A 21,211-nucleotide genomic window follows, 5' to 3' on the forward strand; every position below is an offset into this window, starting at 1 on the left:
AAGTTAAGCCAAGTGAAGCAAGAAATATTATTTAGCAAAGCCTCGTAAAATACCACATTTCGACAGAGAATCACCAATGACATCAACCCCCTTCCAATTAAATAAAATTTGGGAGAAAAAGGTATATCTTTATATTTGATTAGGATATATATAGGCTAGGAACTTCCGCGGGGTATGCAACAAGATTTTTAAAGCAGGTGGTGCCTTTTGATTTTAAAGCTAGTGAAATGTGAGATTTTGTGCCAAACTTTAAAAAATATTTTAGTTAATCTTGTTTGTTTTCACTTAGGCGTGCTAAAACAAAGCATTTCTACTCATAGTTAATTGATAGAATTATGTAAAGATTATCAAGTATTGCATAGTGTAAGATTATATTTCATAACAACTAATGAAAGGACTCTGCCTGGAAAAACAGCATTTTCTTTAATTCAGCTTCAAATTAGAAGCACTTTTCTTACACTATGAAAAACAATTTATTGATCCCCATAGAATGGTATGGACAGAAAGAGATGTATGAGGAGTGCAGCTGAGATACAAGCCGGAGATGTTCTAGGTAAAATATTTCTTCCATTTATCTTTCTATGGGAGGGTACTCATTTCTTTACCATCTCTCCCCCCCCCCTAAGCGTTCCTATTTAAGTAATGATCTGATAATATGCTCTTTTTTCATACATTATCTAGCCTTAAATTTTTACATTCTTGTTTCTTTAACATTTGTTTTATAATGATTTAATGAATGATAAAAATGAATTCATTAAAATATTCGAAATGTTTGTAAGCATGATAACTTCTGTACAGATAAATATAAAGGATGCAGGGATAGGACAATTGGCAATTAATTTTCTCCAAGTTTTTTTTGTACATTTGTTATATTTCGATCATTATAAAGAAAACAAAGGTCTAGTTGATTTTCTGATGTTATTGTACCTCCCTTCCCTGGATAAACATAGACTCGAACCCGTGTACTCAGATATTTGAATTATTTCATTCCTAATTTCAAATACCTGAAAAAGAACAGTGGGGCATTTAAAATGATATTTATGAAATAGATATTTTGTAATAAAGTATCAAAACTATTCTGTTCAAAATATGATTTTACATTAAATAAAGTATATACAATTTATCTTTATAACACTAAATTATATTTTAAAATGTCTTCCCCGTCAAAATCAGGAACTTTTTACCAAGTACAATAACTTTTGTATAAAAAACAATACAATTAATACTAATTAGATGTTCCTTTAAAATGTTGTAAAAGTTAAATAATTATTCTCAATTGTACATCTCTTATAAAACCATTTTATTATTTAAATATCATTTCGAATACCCCACTCAAAATTGTTAATTTTTTTGTAATCATTTCAGGTCTAGAGAAACCGATTGTCAGCTTTTTAGAAAAGGAAAATACAAATTCAAAATATAAAAAAAATAACAAATTTTTTTCCTTAAAATTATTTTTTAAATTAGATAATAACGTCAAATAAAATGTAGCATACATAATACATATATACAACAAAATAAAGAAAATCTTTTCAAAAAGATTGATTAATTTTCAAAATTTTCAGACTTCAAAGTTTAGTATTTGCTTTAGGAAAGTAAAAAATGTCAAAGTACTTAAGTTCTGACCGCTTATATATTTATTTTATCTTATGTCTTACGATTTAGCATAAACTTAAATAATTTTAAATCTTTACAAAATCATAAATAAAGGTAAAACAATATAAAGCAAAACTCAGCAATGACATATACCCCTTGCAAACTTTATATTATTATTTTTTTTTACAAAATTTTACAAATTTTTTATTCGAGGAAATTTGATGATTTTGTTGGAACATTTTTTACTATAGCTTCCTGAATCCGTATTATCACGGACGGTCAAAATCATTGATCACTATCGTATACAAAACAATATTGTCCATAAGTAGCGTAGCAATATCAATCTAACAACATTTTTATTTACAAGATTAATCATTATCTAAAAATGAGTAAATTATACTTCTTCGTTAAATAGTAATTTAATTCAGCAAATAATGTCTATGAATTTAAATAAAATGTGACGAACGGACGGACAGACATAAAATACTTCTAAAAAGTTACGCTACTAAAAAACAAATATTTTGTAAAACTCTGTTTTAAAAGTTAAGGAATGATCATTTTTATCTTGATTTTTTCTTATACCAAGGACAGAAGTATTTAATGGAAGCGAAGATTAGGCTCATTAATAAAATTTAAAAAAATGTATATTCTTTCTAAATCAAATATTTGTTTACAAAAATAAGAGCTTAATGACATTTTTTGATAAATAGCCTAATATTTTTTTTTAAATGGAGGCGAATTTTTGTTGTTGAATTTGTATTAAACTGACGATATTGCACAGGAATATGTTCGGACCAACTGCTGGCACTGTCTCGTCACTGTCAAGGAATTAAACACATTTAAAATACCTGGACCAAAACAAGGCTTCACCATTTCAGACCTATTGATTGCACGTTTTTGACTGAAAATCCTCACCTACCATGTAGAAATTGTGTCATCTTTTGATATCAATGTTAGGTAAAATTCATAACGTTTCACTGAAATTCGAACTACTAACCAACCTACAATTTTTACATGTTTTGCAAAGCTTATGGTTTTCTAATATACAAGCTAAGAAAAAGTACAAATCTAAAAAAAATGGCTAAATATCAGCCATGAAGTAGTGTGAAGTCTAATGCTATCATATTATTTAAGATGTGCATTGGCTTCGTGAAACTGCGCAGAAAAATTCAGCCTAGTTATATAGTAGTTGCACTACTAATAATCCAAAAGATAAGATTTCTAATGATTATTTAATTATCCCAAAATATTTGGATTAATTTGTCTTTTGGAATAAACGCATGTTAGACTTTAGTAAAACATTTAATCATCTTATTCAGAAAAAAGCTGACGCTACGATTTCAGTTTTTTTTTTAAAGATAGGAAGAAATATTCTGAAAATCAAATATTTGAAGAGTTACACGCACAAGGTTTTGTCAGAAGGGTGCGCGAAGCAAACCTTCCCCCCCCCCCCCTAGTTTTGAAGAGAAATATTGAAATATTAAATTTTTAATTTAATTATTGTATTAGTCGCTTTTCTTACATAACAAAATATAATTTATTTCTCTGAGATATTCCTAAGATTATATAAATAAAAACAGTTAAATAATTCAATTTTACAACTATAAACTTCGTTTAAAAAAAATTACAATTTGCAAATATCAAATTTGTTTAAATTAAAATTTGAAATTTTCATGTAGCATCTTATATCCTTTATTGAATATATGCAGAAAAAATCCTAATCTAGCAGATTTGAAAATCTATTTTTGCATCCATATATCAATTTTCAAGATATCTAGCTAGACTAAAAATAGAAGCTGCGGCCTGCGTTCGGTGTTTTTATGTTTAAAAAAACAAGGACGACTTTGTTCATAATAAGAACAGCGACAACAAGTTAATAGTTTTATTATAACATATTAAGGGAATGAAACCAGCTTATACCAACATCGAAATTAATTCGAAAAAAATCAAGAAATCAACGTGTTTTTAGCTGTCGTGGTGGGTGGTCTAAACAGAGTAGAATTAACGACCTTTACATCTGCCCCCCCCCCCCCCCAAATATTATTTTAGATTTATTTTGCTTGTTGGTTATACCTTATTCCTGAAATAAAACTAAAATGTACTTTTTACATAGTTACTGTAAGTTTTAGAGCATTTGCATTAGCATGTGTAACTAAGGTGTAAATGATTGGAAGAGTTTAACGACGTACATGCATACCCTATTTAAAAAGTAGCTTCGCTACTAAAATAAGGGAACTAGAAGGGCAAGGTTGTGTTAAGGGGATGAGTGACGCAGTATCGGCCTTTTTAGTAGCGCAGCTACTATATTATTTAAGTATGTCATTGTCCACCTGTTCTTCTCCGTATGTCCGTAAAATAATTCTATTCCATGTTTTATTAAAACTAACGGCTACACCCCTAGAGGCCTCTAGTGGCACTTTAAATGTTTTTTTTTATATTTAAAATATGGCTATGTTGCGTTTGACTTTTATGTTGCGTTGAACTATCTTTCTAAAATCGAGAAATAAAAAAAAATTTATTTCTCTAGGGAGGGTGGTGGTACCCTCCCCCAAAATAGTAATAAACCTTCTCGGGACCTATGAGAATCTACCCTGTTAAGGAGAACCCGATCGGTTCAGCGGTTAGCGAGATCCTTCGGTACAAACACACAAACATCCTGTTACTTTAGTATAAGGATAACACGTTGTTTTTTTATCTTATTCCTTTTTTTATATGTGTTAATCATTTGGTCTTTTCAAAGAATATTAGTAGCTCCGCTACAGGTAAACTCTTCCTTGTTGGCTGTATGTAGGTTGTCATAAGAATCTAGAAATATAATTATGCTACTGGTATACACTTCCTTGTTGGCTGTATGTAGGTTGTCATATGAATCTAGAAATATAATTATGCTACTGGTATACACTTCCTTGTTGGCTGTATGTAGGTTGTCATATGAATCTAGAAATATAATTATGCTACTGGTATACACTTCCTTGTTGGCTGTATGTAGGTTGTCATATGAATCTAGAAATATAATTATGCTACTGGTATACACTTCCTTGTTGGCTGTATGTAGGTTGTCATATGAATCTAGAAATATAATTATGCTACTGGTATACACTTCCTTGTTGGCTGTATGTAGGTTGTCATATGAATCTAGAAATATAATTATGCTACTGGTATACACTTCCTTGTTGGCTGTATGTAGGTTGTCATATGAATCTAGAAATATAATTATGCTACTGGTATACACTTCCTTGTTGGCTGTATGTAGGTTGTCATATGAATCTAGAAATATAATTATGCACATTCCTTTCCGTCTGTCACATATGTCCAAGGATACGGACATGGAGAAAAAATATTAATGCTGGTCTGACAGTTTTAGAAGTTTTAATTGTGGCCATTCATATTTAATCATTCTACTACAATAATTAATACATTTTTTGAATAGTGTATAAGGTTAATTTAACTAACAAAAAGGTTTTCTTTATGCTCTATAGAATGATAAAAATGAAAAATATGATAATATATGTAGTGTACACTAACTTGAACTATTTCGACAGACTTTTGTAATTTACTTCTTCATGTACTTGCCATTTTCCAGTAATAAAACCAATGTATTTTATCCTTGTAACGTTAAATGTGATTGGCGACAAAGTTAAAACATTTCTTGAGATGGCATATCCTTGTACCTGTATTTGATATGTCATCTCATTAATTTATAGTAAATGATGTTATGACTGAAAATCTCGGTGCGCTTATGCTTGTCAGGGAAGGAAAGGGCAATGGTGAGTAAATGATGTTATGACTGAAAATCTCGGTGCGCTTATGCTTGTCAGGGAAGGAAAGGGCAATGGTGAGTAAATGATGTTATGACTGAAAATCTCGGTGCGTTTATGCTAGCCAGGGAAGGACGGGGCAATGGTGAGTAAATGATGTTATGACTGGAAATCTCGGTGCGTTTAGGCTTGTCAGGGTTGGAAAGTACAATGGCGATTAAATTTAGTTACAAACCTATACTATTTTAAGTTTTTGCTAACTGGTTAATAAACATTTAGACATAATATCAGGTGGAAGATTTATTTACTGTCCATTGTACTTTCCCTGCATTACTGAAACACCTATCCCATATCAGTTCATTAGGAAAACTTACTTGTTATATGGTCCATTTTGACTTTATGTCATTGGATAAAAATTATCATGTTATAGAATAATTATTTAATAATGGTTTATTATGCAACGACCTAAGAGGTCTCTAGAGGCACATCTTGAATAAATTTAATTCGAAACTCCACTTTTCTTAAATAGTTTTTAAAAAGAATTTTTTTTTCTCGGAAGGATATTTATTTCAGGGTTGAGGTTCCCTTCCTCAAAACGTTTTAGAAGATTCATTTTAAAGAAAAAAATAATGGTCCACCGATAGTAGATATCTTAACCTACAGACATACAATTATATCCAGTTACTTATAAAGATTTACATCGTCATAAGGAACAACAAACATCATAAATATAAAATGTATAAAAATTAAATGTGTTTAAAAATACCCAGGCCCCATTCGGCTGCCCCCTGTGCAGTGCTGTTAAATTCTGCAGCAGAGAGTGTTTAAGAGAGGCTTGCTCCACATATCATCCTTCAGAGTGTCTGCTTACAGATATTATCATGAGGTAAGAGTCGTCCAAGGAATCCCCGTTATAATCTGTTAGAATTAGGGACATGAATTATCTGAAAACGAAATAAATATTATACACTAACAGCTACGCCTCTAGAAGCCTCTAGGGACACTAAAGGTAGGAGGGGGAAAAGTCGACCTCATCCCATTTTAAAGGGGGGGGGGGCGAAAGTGACACTTTTTGAAACCAAAACTAAAAGTCAAAGGAACTCAACTAAAAAAAGAGTTACAGGTCTGAGATTTTGCATGGCAGTTGCTTTATAGGGGTACAATATGGAACTGTGAAGAAACGGCGGTGCAACCGCCGAAAACCGCCAAGAAAAGGCAAAAAAAATTTCGGCGGGAAACGGCGGTTTTCGGCGGTTGCGCCGCCGTTTCTTCACAGTTCCATATTGTACCCCTATAAAGCAACTGCCATGCAAAATCTCAGACCTGTAACTCTTTTTTTAGTTGAGTTCCTTTGTTGACTTTTAGTTTTGGTTTCAAAAAGTGTCACTTTCGCCCCCCCCCCTTTGTAAATTAGTTTCGAAAGAGTAAAAAAATATTTTTTATAGAGGGGAGGGGGATAAAGACACCCTTCACAAAAATAGTTTAAAACCATCACAGGACATGTAAGATTCTTCACTGTAAAGGAGAACAATATCAGTTCAGCGGTAAGCGAGATCCTTCGAGACAGACAAAAACGCTTATTACTTTATATAATAGGATTATTATTACAAGAATCTTCATGCTATTCTTAAAATCTATAAAATGATTCTGATTACTAAACAACGGACAAACTAACCTTAATTGTACAAAATTATCTTAGTTTGCCCTCTGAAACTTTTCTGTTCATTTTCTTTTTTTGCATTATTTTTTATGTGCAAAGATTCATTTCTTGATAAATGTTCCACAACTTAAAAATTATTTCTGTAAACAGAACATTTTTAATCTTTTTTGATTTTACTGGAAAAATGAGTTTTAAAAATAAGTAAAAAAAGTCGTAGTTTTATATTAAAATAACTTAAAGGCAAATTAACAAAGAAAACATTGAAAATATATGACCTTCGTTGTAATTGAAGTACAAAGTCTTTGTAGATAGTTTTCCTACTTTGTCATAAGATTTTTCAAATAAGATAAGTTTCTTGAAATATAAGCTACCAAATGCAGAATTTTAAGAATCAATATTAATATATTTATCTTTAATCATTAAATCCCCCTATAATTCTTCCTTACACATAATGCCTGCACTAAAGCTTGCTATCGTTGTAAATTTAAATAAAAAAAAGGGGAGATGTAGTTATTTTCCTATGTCCAACCCCTGTGGCGGTTTAAAACCCTGCTAGGATTATACCTGCAGTGCCCCATCACTGCATACCTAATTTAACCTAACCTAAAGAAAAAAACGAAAACTACATCCCAACCCAATTTTTAGAAAAAAGGCTTTAAAATCAAGGCACTTACAGGAAAAACGTCATAAAAATGTTAGGCACTCAAGTGGGTTTATGTTTGAAATCTGCCGAGCCTTGATTAATGCAAGTTAATTAACTAACCAAACAGAAAGACAAATAGATATACTTGTAGAGTATTATTTAACATCTAAATAAAAAAGAAATATATAAATTCTTTAAAGTATCTAAATTATTAGTTTTGTAACAGCCCTTAAATTAGTTTTTAGCTCAATCAGGCATGTCAAATAATTGTTATCTCTACTTGGCCGTTCAATATTACTACATTTTTTACCTTTTTTTAAAGCGAAACTTTTCTATAATAAGAGTCTGTCCATCCTTAACGGTTAGCTCTTTTAGTTAATATTGTCTCTATACTCACGTCCTAAAATAGTAAGCATGTCCTCTATTTAAGCAGTTTTTAATTTTATTCAGTCCTGACACACTTTTTAATAATTGTTTGTCGTAATTATTTAGAGCTTCGTTTTTATTTATGGTGTCATTTTTGTTTAAAACCTGGCTTTATTTGTCTTTAGATAGTTGAGCTGTGCATCTCCTTCTAGGGGCTATTTATAATTATTCAGATAGGGGGTTAAAGCATTATCACCATCATAGCTTTTATATTGATTTAGTTTTATGACAATGACATAATTTTATACAGAATATTTTGTTGAATAGTCAGGACCTATATGAAGCTTTCATGAAGATTGTAGGCCTATACTTCAGTGGTATCGAGATCTTTTAGAGCATACAAAACTATAACACATAACCAACTTAAAGAGGACATTTTCAGTTTCAATTTAATTTACATTTCATGATTTCCTTGACGCCATTGTTTTTCCAGCAACCGCATAGCCTCGTGGCACCTGGCCTTCCGTGCCGTGTCCTCGAAGCCTCTGAAGCAGACCCTGTTGGTGGGCAAGAACGGAGTCTCTCCTGTCTACACCTCCAGTGACCTTAACAACCTGTTAAGCCTCGAAGTTCCACAGGTAAAGTATTGTCATAGCTTTATAAGCATCGTTATTATAATATATCAATGAAAGTGTAATTTTTTAGTATTTTAACTATTATGTTAATGTTTTTGTCAATGATTACCCTAAAATAAAGAGCCAGGATGTCTGACTGTCTCCCTGCGTGTCTACAGCGAAAGATCTAACTAATCACTGACCGATATGGCCAATCCAATCTAGATCATAGGAAGGTCTTTTTTGAATGGGGAGAACGTACACTCTACCAAGAGAAAGTGCCCCTAGAATCACATAAAGGACAAGTCTGTCATCAATATGAAGCTATAGATTATATTTATTTTTAAGGCTGGCTTGGGAGGTAACAGAATCAGTTCAGATGAAATGAAGAAGAGAAGTGTAATGGCTGTTTTCTATCTTATCCTTTTACAGATGACAGGTGATTTTATATTTTTATTTTTAAAAAGATTTCAATGATAGTTTGGTCATATGTTTATAAAGAAACATATATATTAATTTATGGTATGATTTGATTATATAAATAATATATACAGCTAAAACTCTTTTTGGTTATTTTTTAATTATTTTTTTGTATCATTGATTCAAATTTTCAATATAAACCTCATTAGCCAAAGTGCAGTAACAAATGATTTGACCACACTGTCATTTTGGGCTTTTTTATTTGTAATTTTTAATTACACATGTAGATGTTTTGCCTCATATCTTCTGTGTTTATAAATTATATAAATACTTTTCCTCTTCTCCTAATTTTGATTTGACCTAATAGTTTAAATTCCTTAATATTTAAAACAAGGTTTTGAAATATTAAAATATTTTCCCTGAAATATAGTTGATTAGAACAGACAGAAACAGTTTCACTTATTTTCTTAAGTTATTAGAATTCCAGGGAAAGGTATATGGATACAAACATTTCCTAGACAATTTTATCAATATAATATAGGATTCAATGACTGAGTTTAAATTTAACAGTTCTTTTTTACTTTAAGTATTTTCACAAAATGCAGTGGATGCTACAAAAAGATTTCATCTAAAAATAAATGCACAAAACTGTATCTTTTATGATCTAAAATGCTAAGGACATTTATGTAAAACAAAGTTTAGTACCTGTAAAAACTTGTGCATCAAAAAGATCAACTAGGTGAAGTTGAAGGTTAGGATTAAATAGTAATCCTGTTTTTAACTTCTTAAAACTAGGAAAACAAAGAAATCTAAATTAATTATAGAGTTTTTCCATTTTATTTTGATGCTATAAGAAATGTCCAGTGAAATTTGACTGATTTATTTCTTTAAATTATCATACTATTTGTGAAATTATATATTGAAACATTTAGATTGTTAATGATAAATTGTGAAAACATAACTTATATAAATCAAAGAAACTTTTCCATTACATGTAAGATACATTTTTAGCCAAATGTGCTATCCCATGTACAATGCTCAAGACAGACAATCCCAACCAAAGTCCCAGAGCACTACCTAGATCAACAACCAGACTAAACTCATCATATGCATAGATATCATGGTAAACATCAACATTCTCTTTAGCTTTGAGGTTAATCTTTGCATGCTCAGGCAAGTTTGGCAAATAATATGTTTGCTCTATATCTACATCCAATGTTTGACAGGGTGGTAAGCAGCCTTCTATCATTTTCATCTTTCTCCCAACAAGAATTTCAAACAAATCATCTTGTAATATCTTAGATATGTGATTTGGTTGTTGAATAACTTCTTTATCATCCTCACAGACCAGCCCATGATTGTCAGGAACCCAGGGAGGTAAACATCCAAAGTGATCCAGAAGTTTAGCCTTCAGAACACTCACTACACACTTGCCATAGCTGGAATGAAACTTGTTATAATCTGTACAGAAGACACCATCATGTATGCTAGCATCATACAGCTTAAAGGATAGCTCATAAAATGACAAACTGAACATTCCATCTTTTGTTGGACCAAATTTCATTTTTTCTTTACCCATTTTAAAGATAAGCAGGCTGTTGAGGAAAGAAGGATCAACTAGGAAGGCAACTGAACTTCTTTTATTGTAAAACATCTCTTCAATATGACTCAAGTTTGTAAGACCAACCTCCATACAGTATCCTTGATTAAGTAAAAACATGTTAGCTGCCTCACTTCTTTCAGACTTGAAATCAGAAAAGTTGTTCTTTAAAATATCCTGCATTAGATCTTTGAATTGCTGATCTCTATTAATTCCTTTCAATGATATGCTTGAATCTGCCAATTTTCCAACAACAAAATCAGAGTATGACTTGTATCCATAGGCTTTTGCTTTGTGAAAGTCAAAATTTTCATCTGAACAAACAAAGATTGCAGGCTGTTTGATGTCAACTAAGTTTACTGCTGATTTATCCTGTATAACCGGGGCTGTTATGTACTTGTGCACTGAATTTTGCATCTGATACAGAAATATTCCAAACATAATAAGTTGCAGAATTATCTCAAACTTTTTCATCTTCAAATTTGTAACTGAATGAACAAATTTTCTATGAAAAATCCATGTAATAAAGAAGTCATGAGTAGTGATATTTGAATTTTAAAGTAGTTTTGCTTCTAAAAGAGCAAATATTATGTTTTGTACATTAGTCAAGTGGTTTTAAAATACATAGTTAACATCCATATAAGATATATATATTTGGATTTGTATATTTAAAAAGTATAAGATATTGGATAATTATTTTTGTTACCTATGGAATATGGATATTACGTAACACTAAATATAGAAATATAAAGAACTAATCCTTATTTATTCAAACTTTCTTTACAACTAAGTTCAAAAACATCATAATCAAATATTGATTTTATGATTATACCTTTTAAAGAATTATCCACCATTAATGCATATTAAGCGTAATTTACTTTTTACTCATTTTTTACCTTCTTTTATATTAAAATTAATGATAAAATAATTTTAGGAAATTACAGTTAATAATGTACATAATATTCTTTAATGCTACTAAAATTTAGAGATATAGGTGAATGGTAATTCAGTTCATTTATAGATCCAAGATTTCCTTTTGTAAGATGATACAACCTAATTTTTTTACATTATATTAGTAAATGCTTTTTGAGATTTGGTTATTCAATCAGCTCTTTTCCCCAAAATAATATTTATTAGATAAAATAATAAAATTTAAACAGGCTCTTCTCCCCATTAGTTAAAATTACAAATAAATTTAAAAATCTATTAAAATGTTTTATTTTCAGGTTATTTTGACACAAATTCTGACGGTGATGGAAAGTTGAATCCCTCCTTGTCATCAATTCACCAAATGAAGGTAATTCTATACTTTGTTTTTTTTCATCATCAGGGATTTAGAGACGGATAATTTAAAGATGATTTATTCCACCAATCGGTGCTTTCCCTCAAAAAGAGGTCTACAAAAAAACGATTGCATATCTAAATTCTATGGATCATTTTACATCTACTAAACACTGAAAGCACCGACTAGCTGTTTCAATAAAAAATCACAAAAGTTAGGATAGCTTCTTTATAAGAAATTGGGGGTATTTTTTCCAATGTTTAACCACTGTGGGGGCCTTAACATCGGGGCGCTGTACCTAATAAAAAATAATCTAACGGTTAACTACAAATAAACCGACCTCTCCCCCATATCTAAATCTATTTTAAAATAAAAAGGCTCAGTGTTTTCTGGGCTCAACTAGGCACGTTTAGGGACACCACCAGTCTTAATTAAAACAAAGATTAACATTAGATAAACAAAACAAAATTTGACTTGAAACAAATTAGAGTTAATTTCTTTTAAGGGCATCATTACATAGGGTAAAATATTTATTTTAGACTGTGCTATAAATAGCCCAAACCTAATATATGTATTATCTACCTATCATAGTGTGGACAATTTAAACTTTTCAATGACAATAACTTATTTTAACATTATTTCTCTTTATGTGAGGAGCCTTAAATAATATGATAGTATTATAATGCTGGTCCTATTTTATTCAAAATATTTAGTTTAGAATTGATAATATTTTATCAAATGCCCTTCGTAGACTCTACCCAACAGTATGCCAAACTCATAGCAAGCTACACTTAAAAGTAAAATAGTCTGCTATATTATATATCAGTCTGAATTTCATAGATTACACTGTAACAGTAAATTGATTTGATGCAATTTGACCATTATATAGCTGTAATATTTGATTAGTTTTAAGCTAAATTTATAATACCTTACCATCGATCGACTAGAGCCTTTTTTGATCAGTTTAGCTCTCCCAGCCCTAATCTCCATTACATCACGAAGTCCACACACAGTTGTTAGTAGATTACCTTCCTCTTGTATTAGTATGATTTCATGGGCCATACTGACAGAAGTGTCCGCAACCTTTTAAGTGAAAATTTTTTACTCAGCAGACTTTTAAAAACAAATTCAACCTTTTTTTTAGAAGCAAAGTTATTCTTTGACTAGAATATTGTTGTCACTATGTTAATGTAAGTTGAATGAAGTTGATATAGGTTCATTGACTATTGACAAAATTTAGAAATTATAAATATTCCAATTTTCTCCAGACCTCCTTAAGATTATACCTTCTTAATTCTTTTACCTTAAATTATTTTTTTCACGAATTGTATTTTTGTTTGTTATTGCTGTGCTATTTATGGACATAAATGTCCTTGTTTACTTGCCAGCTATCATTTTTCAAGAGATAATTCACTCTAAAAGAGCGAATTTGTTTCAGCCCAAAATTAGATCTGTAATGGGGAAGGTACGGGGGGGGGGTCAAAATATGTCCATTTGGGGAGATAGGTGGGTTAAATTTGTTTCATCCCAAATATATGTCTGGGTGGATAAGATTTCTGTCTCAACATTTTTGTAGCAATGCTCCTCTGTAACTTGCTATGTAGGAGTAAAAAATGAATGTTATTATTCTGTCATTATAATATACACCCGGTCTTTGGACAAACGCAGAAGTGACAAATGTCATAGCGGACAAACGTCTGGGTGGACAAACGCAGTAGGAAAAAATGTCCTTAGTAAAAAATAATCATTATTGAGACGAAAAGTATAGTTTTTTCATCTAATTGTATATTAGTAAAAGTTATAATTGCTTTTGAAATTAATAATTTAAAATAAACTTAAAAATATTAAGTTTAATGTGCTTCTTTTAAAATGTATATTACTACCTTTTAGGATAGATTTTATTAATAATTTGGCTTAAATTAAATATATTAACCATTGTATGTTTATATCCTCATTTTTCTTGCTTCCTCTTTTAACTTGTGACTCTCACAACTTTTTAAATATTTGTGACCCATACATTAACAACAAGATCAATTTTATCCACTATGAGCGCAACAATAACCAAATTATGGCATCACTCGTCACTTAAATTGTATAGAAAAAGGGGTATTAGATTATCTATGGTATGGAGAAACTAAGTTAATGCAGTTATTATCAATAAATCTCTTTTTCAAAATCCGTCAAATAACTCTTATAGGTGACACAAAGACAAATACCCTTGTTAAAGAAAAGCTGCGCTTTTAAAAGTTTTCCAAAAATAGCTAAAAGGCTAGCTACATCTTTTCGGGTACTTATGTAGAAAATGTTTTTCTTTGAACTACATAGTATGGCATTAGAGTTAATAGCCAAAACAAGTTAAAAAACGGTTATAGCACAAAAATGTGTAATTAAATAATTATAGATATTAACCCATTCTCCAAGAGAAAATGCCCAAAAAAATAATCACTCAAATATTTTTTATAAACTTTTTGAATTAGGCATATCCGCTATTTAAATATAAGTTAAACGAGCTTAGAGTCAGACTTCATGCCATCACATTTAAAGAAGACACGTTTATAGACGTTTTAAATGACCGATTTATTTCATATTGAAATTAAGGGAAATATTGAATAATCAGCAAATGCCCTATCATTGTATTCCTGAGTTTAATTGCATTGGTGAAACAGTGAAATCTGTCCTAAACCTGCAGCAATATGCAGAAATGCTTTTCCACAAAGTTGAGAAATAAATAGGATATTAATGAAAATGCAAATGAATTTGGAATGTTAATTTTTTGGCAATTTTGTTAGGTGCTCCCTTTTCCTCCTTCCCCCCTCCAACCCCATCAAAAAATATTTTTATAACATACAAATAAAATTAAGATATAATTGATAGAAAGGTGGTATAAAAGTAGTTAGTTTTAAAATTGTAGATTATCTTTGCTACCAATAGCGGCTACTCTATATTTAGTGATAAGGAGGTGATAGAAAAGTAGCCTAAAAAGGCTTAAATCTATAATGAAATAGCCTAAAACCATCCCGGGACCTATATGAAGCTTTCCTTAATAGGAGATCTCTATCATTTCAAAGGTTATTGAAATCTCAAGCTTTAGACAAAACAACCTTACTTCTTTAAATAGTAGGATCATACCATCACGATATATCTAACTAACTTTCAAGTACGTTCAAACATACAAAAGTACACACACACACACACACACACACACACAAACACACTCACATACACAAATATAGTGAACCACATAAATTTGCCTGCATAAAAAATGTCTAAATTCTACTATTCTAGTTGAAGCATTGAAATCTCAAGTATTTTTGAGGTACATTGTAAAAATACAACTTTTCGATTCCCTTAGTGTACAAATTCACAATTTCAAATTCTATTAGGTAAATAAAAACTAAATTTATCTTTTTTTAATATTACACAATTATAAAAAATACAACGGACCAAACCCTATAAATTTTTCTAGGCTAATCTAGAAGTTAGGATTTTCTTAGTCTTAAAACATTTATAAAGGAATATGTAAGACTAGGCAAGCCTAGGTAATTTTATATAATTCAGCCTAATATCTTAAATTTAGACTTGAAAAAAATTGTCATTGAAAAGGTTTACACCCTTGTTCCTAAACCCAAAAAAAATCACAAAAATGATGATGATATTTCTGTGTATGAATGTTTGCAGATTTTTTTGCAGAATTGTTGGAATCTAGAACAACATTTTTTTTCAATCTAATTTAGTTTTCATGTATTTTGGAACAATTTTTAAAAAATATGGATGACAACATATGTAATTACCAGAGCACATTGATACATTATGTTTATAGTAAGAAAAACAAAAATTGTCGTTATTAATATTTCCAATTCTCCATGGGAATCTTATTTGTTATATATGTATGCAGTAGCGTGCAGAAGGGGGTTGTAAAAATCCCCTAAAACAAGATATTGGAAGAACAGCAAATCCCCTTTTTCATCTCCTAAAGGTGAATCGATATGCACGCCACTGAATATAATACGGACAATGAGTTTAAAGGTATTTGATCTTTGTGCAATTTTGTATCATTTAAAAAAATTTACCTGTAAATTTTGGAACGTTCAGCATTACGTGTTTTACATACATACATACATACAGAAAGACATCCTGTCACTGTTTATAATAGGCATAAAAAGAAAAATGTTTATAGAATTATTTTTGACAATTTCTAGCTAAAGGTGAAAAAAAAAGATATCTTAAAGTTACATCTATTTTATTCCCTGAAATCTGCATAGTAAGGTCGAATAAAAAGAAAAATTCGCGAAACTCAAATTTAAAGACATTTCTTTGTCAATACGTAAACAGTGAGTTACACGAATGTGTTACTGTTTACTAATCGATCTAATGTACTATCCTCTTTTATAAGTCTTGGATTTCAGAAAATAAATAAGTTTTATAAAGATAAAATTTGTCTCCAATAGAAAAATTTTGGTCGGTTTGTCATATTGAATGCGGACAACAAACAAACCATTTTAAAAATAGGTTTAAAAAAGATTTTAGTAAATTTTGTTCATGGACCTAACTGTTAATTTGAGCGCCATGACATTGAGTATCCAGTTTTTACTTACAGCAAAAACTTTTCAAGGCTTTTCATCTTTTACACAAATATTTGATTTATTACAAGTTCATCTTAAACATGAACAATTAAGAAATAAGTAGCGAAAATATAAACAGTAAACTAATACATTATTAAAACTTAAAAAAAACATATTTTGTTAAGGTTATGTTAAGTGTCAATTAGTAAGCATAAAAAGCAAAATTTTTCGGTTTTTCTTTTATTCCTTTAGGTTAGGTTACTAACTAATAAGGTTACTATTGGGTACAGGAAGTCCTGCAGGGTCTTACACCCCAAAGAGCTAGGCTGTACATGAAAAAAATTACCCTTTCCTAATTTTCCAATTATTTCAAAAATAGAAGGGGAGGGGAGGGGGTGGCTTTCAGTGCTCGATAGACACTTAGTAGGAAAAAACCTTGTTATAGAGTTACTACGCTACTAAAACATAAAATGTACATTGAGACTGTCTGCAAACTAGTCACCATCAGTCATATGTAAAAATAGAAATGAAATATGCTAATGTGTTTAAAAGCAAAGGGTTGCGGGTATTTCCGCTAACTACTGACGTCTTTTTTGGAAGATTTCGGGTAGGAAACATGGATTTTTATAATGTTTTTGAATGTTTATAATCTCTAATAAACTTAGGAAACATTGTGCTTATAAATACAATTTGTATGGATATTTGATGTAATGAAAAAAAGTTTGTTAAAATATGTGGACAAATCCTTTAAAATTTCTTAGGCCAGTTTATAAGTTAGGGTTTACTTAGCCTAACAATTGTACAAAGACATAAAGAAATATGGAAGACTTAGGAAACCCTAACAACTAGGCTAGCCTTAAGTCATTTTATAGGATTTGGGTCATTATTAACATGGTGATCAAGTATAATAATTACAATAGACGTGATAGACACGCCAAAAAATAAGTAAAAGCATATAAAATAAATAAGACCTAAATCAACATTAAAATTTTTGATATATTTGATTAGCGAAAGTTTTTAGATAAATTCTTGTTTCGTTCAGGTGTCATGTAAATAGTAATATAAAACTAGTTTTCTAATTTAGGGTAAGGAGAATGATTCCAGCCTGTCCAATGCAGAAATGGATATTGCTGTTCTCCTTGAAAGAATAATTGCCATCACTCCTTATTATACTACAGAAGTATGCCACTTTGAAATGAAGGTAATACAATGATAAGTTTTTAGTAGCGAAGCTACTCTAAAATTAACTTTTTTAACGTTTTCAAGGCTATGGGAGAAATGCGATGTTATCTGCTTTCATTTAAGATATACTGCTGATTTTATATATATCCTTCATCTAATTGTCCATTCATGTCTTTTTTTATGCTTAATTATTTGTGGATGTTGTTATCCTTTTTATAGTTTTATAGATCTAACTTGGGAAAGTCTTAAATAGTTACAGTTAAAATTTTACTTGCAGTTGCTATTTCAGGCGGTTATATTAACGGTAATTGTAGGAGGAATAGCCCTGAAACAGAAAAAAATAATTACATGAACAGTAAGAAATTATATGCAACGGATTGTTTATTTGTTGGGTGTTACTTCAACTAAAATAATAATATGAATCACATACCGAATGTTTTCCTGAAATTTTTTAGATTTTCAAAGTAACACCAAATGCTATTCTAAAGTCAAACTGTTGTAAATTCTGAGAAAACGTCATTGTTCAATACCAACCTACAAGACTTGTACATACATAAGATTGTCTTAAAAAAAACACTTATTAAATTTTTTAAGGGTGGTGGAGAATGGACCGCTGGCAAAGTGACCCCAGTTATTGGTAAATGTATCAACCCAACACTGGCCCTGGCAAAACATTCTTGCTATCCTACAGCTGCCAGGGTTTGCAGCGCTAACCAGGTAAAGTTTTTATCTCTCTATATTTAGTGCAAATAGGTATATATTTGATTTATTCATTAAAACCCATCCACTAATTTGAGATTCGGCTTTGTAACTGGTTTTAAAACTTTCCCAATTCGGTTCCTTTATAAAAACTCCTTTCTCCAGAAGCAGTAAAACAACAGTAGGCTGAATTTTACACATTATGATTTGGGGAATATTTATTTAGCGTTCATTGTTCTGTCCCTATATCCCTGTTTGTCTCCGATTATACCACATTGTTAAGTAGTGATTTTAACAAAATTCTGGCGCTTTCCTTTAAAGTATCGGTTGAGCAATTCCCCCCCCCCCCTTATTAAATTAATTTAAAAGAATGCCATAACCGTGCGGGGTAACTAATATAACTAACCTAACCTTAAGTAATAATCATAATGACCAAAAACTACCTTCTTTTTCAATTTATTCTAAAAAAAGGGAGGGGGAGGGATTATTAGTGCTCAAACGGGAACTTTGTGGGAAAGCGTTAAAATTATTGCTGAAACTCTTTAGATTTAAATTTATTTGTGTTGTGTGTACTTGGACAATGATTTGTGTACATGGACCAACAAAAATGCAGGGATATATCATTATAATCTAATCAAAAAGTTAATGCAGTAAAAATTAAAAAGAATAATATTAGATTAAGAATTAGTAGAGAAATTATTCTTAACAATCATTAACTATTAATATTTAGACATAGTTTAACTACGTTACTAAAATTTACTAGTCTTTCAGAACTAAGAGAAAGATAAATCTTTCTTCTATTGTCTTCTCCCTGTAATTGATGCAGATGACCGCAAAGTCGTAATTCTTCTGAGTAAATACGAGATTTGGGTCAACTTGCCGCGTAGGCATTCACACATTTTTACAACTAGGCCTTTTACATTAATTACAATAGATAAAAGACCAAGGCACTAAATCTGCAAAAAAATAAGTTATAGAATTAAGGCTACGTCATACTTGAGAAGTTTAAAAAATCACTTCAAAGCTCTTTAAAAAGATACAATTTATTACATTGAAAATATTGCAAGTAGGGACACAAGAGATTTTTGTTTACTAAATCTTTTTTTCTAGACTTTGTTGGTTGCACAGAAGAACATGAAAGCTGGCGAGGCTATAACAGTCAACTACTCCGCCCCATTCTACACCGCCTCAAAGGCTGAGCGCCAGGGCTACCTGAGCTCCGGCTACGAACTGACCTGCGAGTGTGACGCCTGCCAGCAGGACTGGCCGCTGTTTGACTTCCTGCCGCCCGGCCCACAAGGGCTTTCCGACACAGATATTGACATTAACGGCTTTAGAAGCATGGACTTTGGCGGCGCGGCTAAACTACTTTCGGCCCCGCTTAATCTTACACCAACAGAGAGAAACATTCTGGAAACATTTAACCGTGTTCGCAGCAAGCTTTCACAGGTCCAGCGGGCCATCTGTCCCGGCCAGCCTCCGAGCAAGGTCATGATCCAGAACCAGGTAAGGCTGTTCAGATGCCTGCTGGCCATGTACAGCACTAAGATGTGCATCAGGAAGACAGAATATGGCAACCTTCATTTGCCAGTTTCATAGTTTTAATATATTTTTTTTTATTTTCTTTTAAATTAAACTTAGCATTTCTTTAGTTAGGTACAAACTTCTTTTGCAGGCAAAACAATTGTTCAATTAAATTATTATTTCATTTAATAAATAAAAATTTCAATCGACCCTTTTCCTTTTATCTTCCGAGATGGGTTCTTAAAAGATAATGCCGCGTTTTTTCGACATTTTTTACGCTATGAATAACAAGCGCGGCATTCGCGAAATCTAAACAGAGTATACAACTATTTATTTAATTAATTCGCTTTTGTTAATACAGCCTTTATAAAAGAAAAACAAATTATCTTAAATCCATTTTTGCTGCATATTAATTAATATATCTTTTTAGAGCTATATTAGGCATTATACAAATGGCTAAAATAATAATTTTAAAATTTGAATTCTTAAGTTGTATACTCTGTTTAGATTTCGCGAATGCCGCGCTTGTTATTCATAGCGTAAAAAATGTTAAAAAAACGCGGCATTATCTTTTAAGAACCCATCTCCGTGGTGTAATTATATAAAGTAAGGTACATTTCCAAAAAAATTCAATGATCATGATTTTTGTTATTTCAAGTAAATATATTTTGTGATTTTTCTATATTTATAATGTTGTATATACCTATTAAAATTTAGTTTTAGCTTGCATATTGTATTAATATTTTATTTCTAAATGGTAGTTTCATGTTGAAATTTTGATTTTATTGCCTTAAAACAATAAGTAAAATTCTTTTAATTTGTTGAGAATTCAAATAAGCTGCCAATTTTTCCTCATAATGTAAAATTTAATGTACTTTTAGACAATTAGTATCCATGTAAAGTAAAATAAAGTAATTTTGAATATAAATGGCACAAAGTGCTGATGTAAAATGGGCTTTCCATGATTGAGAGGTTTAGAGTTTGGCTAAACAAATCTATTTCATAAAAAAGTCTCTTTATAAATGTTGTCGTGATATAATACATTCAGTAAAATATGATGTTATGTTGTTAGAATTAGTTTCAATATTTTTAATAAATATGCTTCCCTGAAAATTGTTCTTTATTCCGGAGTGGATACAAAACTGCGACAGTTACAAAACCGCGACAATAACAAAACCGCGACAACAACAAAAATATAACTATGTAAGAATTTTTGTAGAAAGTTCATGTACAATAAACATTCAAACATATAGGTTAGGCAAGGGGGCCGAGCGCCTGCGGCTGGGCAGGCCAGGGGTTCGAGCT

The 21,211-nt window shown here is 30.8% G+C and overlaps 2 protein-coding genes across 3 annotated transcripts in view; both read left to right on the forward strand.

Moving 5' to 3' along the window:
- The window catches only part of LOC145314517 (protein-lysine N-methyltransferase SMYD4-like), a 38,979-nt gene extending 17,960 nt beyond the window's left edge, over positions 1–21,019 (forward strand). The window contains exons 6-15 of the mRNA XM_080154450.1: positions 490–553; positions 1,366–1,398; positions 2,376–2,420; positions 6,123–6,240; positions 8,517–8,661; positions 8,986–9,076; positions 11,884–11,954; positions 17,586–17,702; positions 18,278–18,400; positions 19,493–21,019. Coding sequence (XP_080010576.1) covers positions 490–553; positions 1,366–1,398; positions 2,376–2,420; positions 6,123–6,240; positions 8,517–8,661; positions 8,986–9,076; positions 11,884–11,954; positions 17,586–17,702; positions 18,278–18,400; positions 19,493–19,981 — 1,296 coding nt within the window. The 3' untranslated portion in view covers positions 19,982–21,019. The remainder of the gene's footprint in view (positions 1–489; positions 554–1,365; positions 1,399–2,375; positions 2,421–6,122; positions 6,241–8,516; positions 8,662–8,985; positions 9,077–11,883; positions 11,955–17,585; positions 17,703–18,277; positions 18,401–19,492) is intronic.
- Positions 1–21,211, forward strand: part of LOC145314518 (piwi-like protein Ago3) — a 366,650-nt gene that overhangs the window by 185,571 nt on the left and 159,868 nt on the right. The gene's annotated exons all lie outside the window — the stretch shown is intronic.

This window comes from Acartia tonsa, chromosome 3 (genome assembly GCF_053477335.1).
Source record: "Acartia tonsa isolate MP-2025a chromosome 3, ASM5347733v1, whole genome shotgun sequence".
Taxonomy (NCBI): Eukaryota; Metazoa; Arthropoda; class Copepoda; order Calanoida; family Acartiidae; genus Acartia; species Acartia tonsa.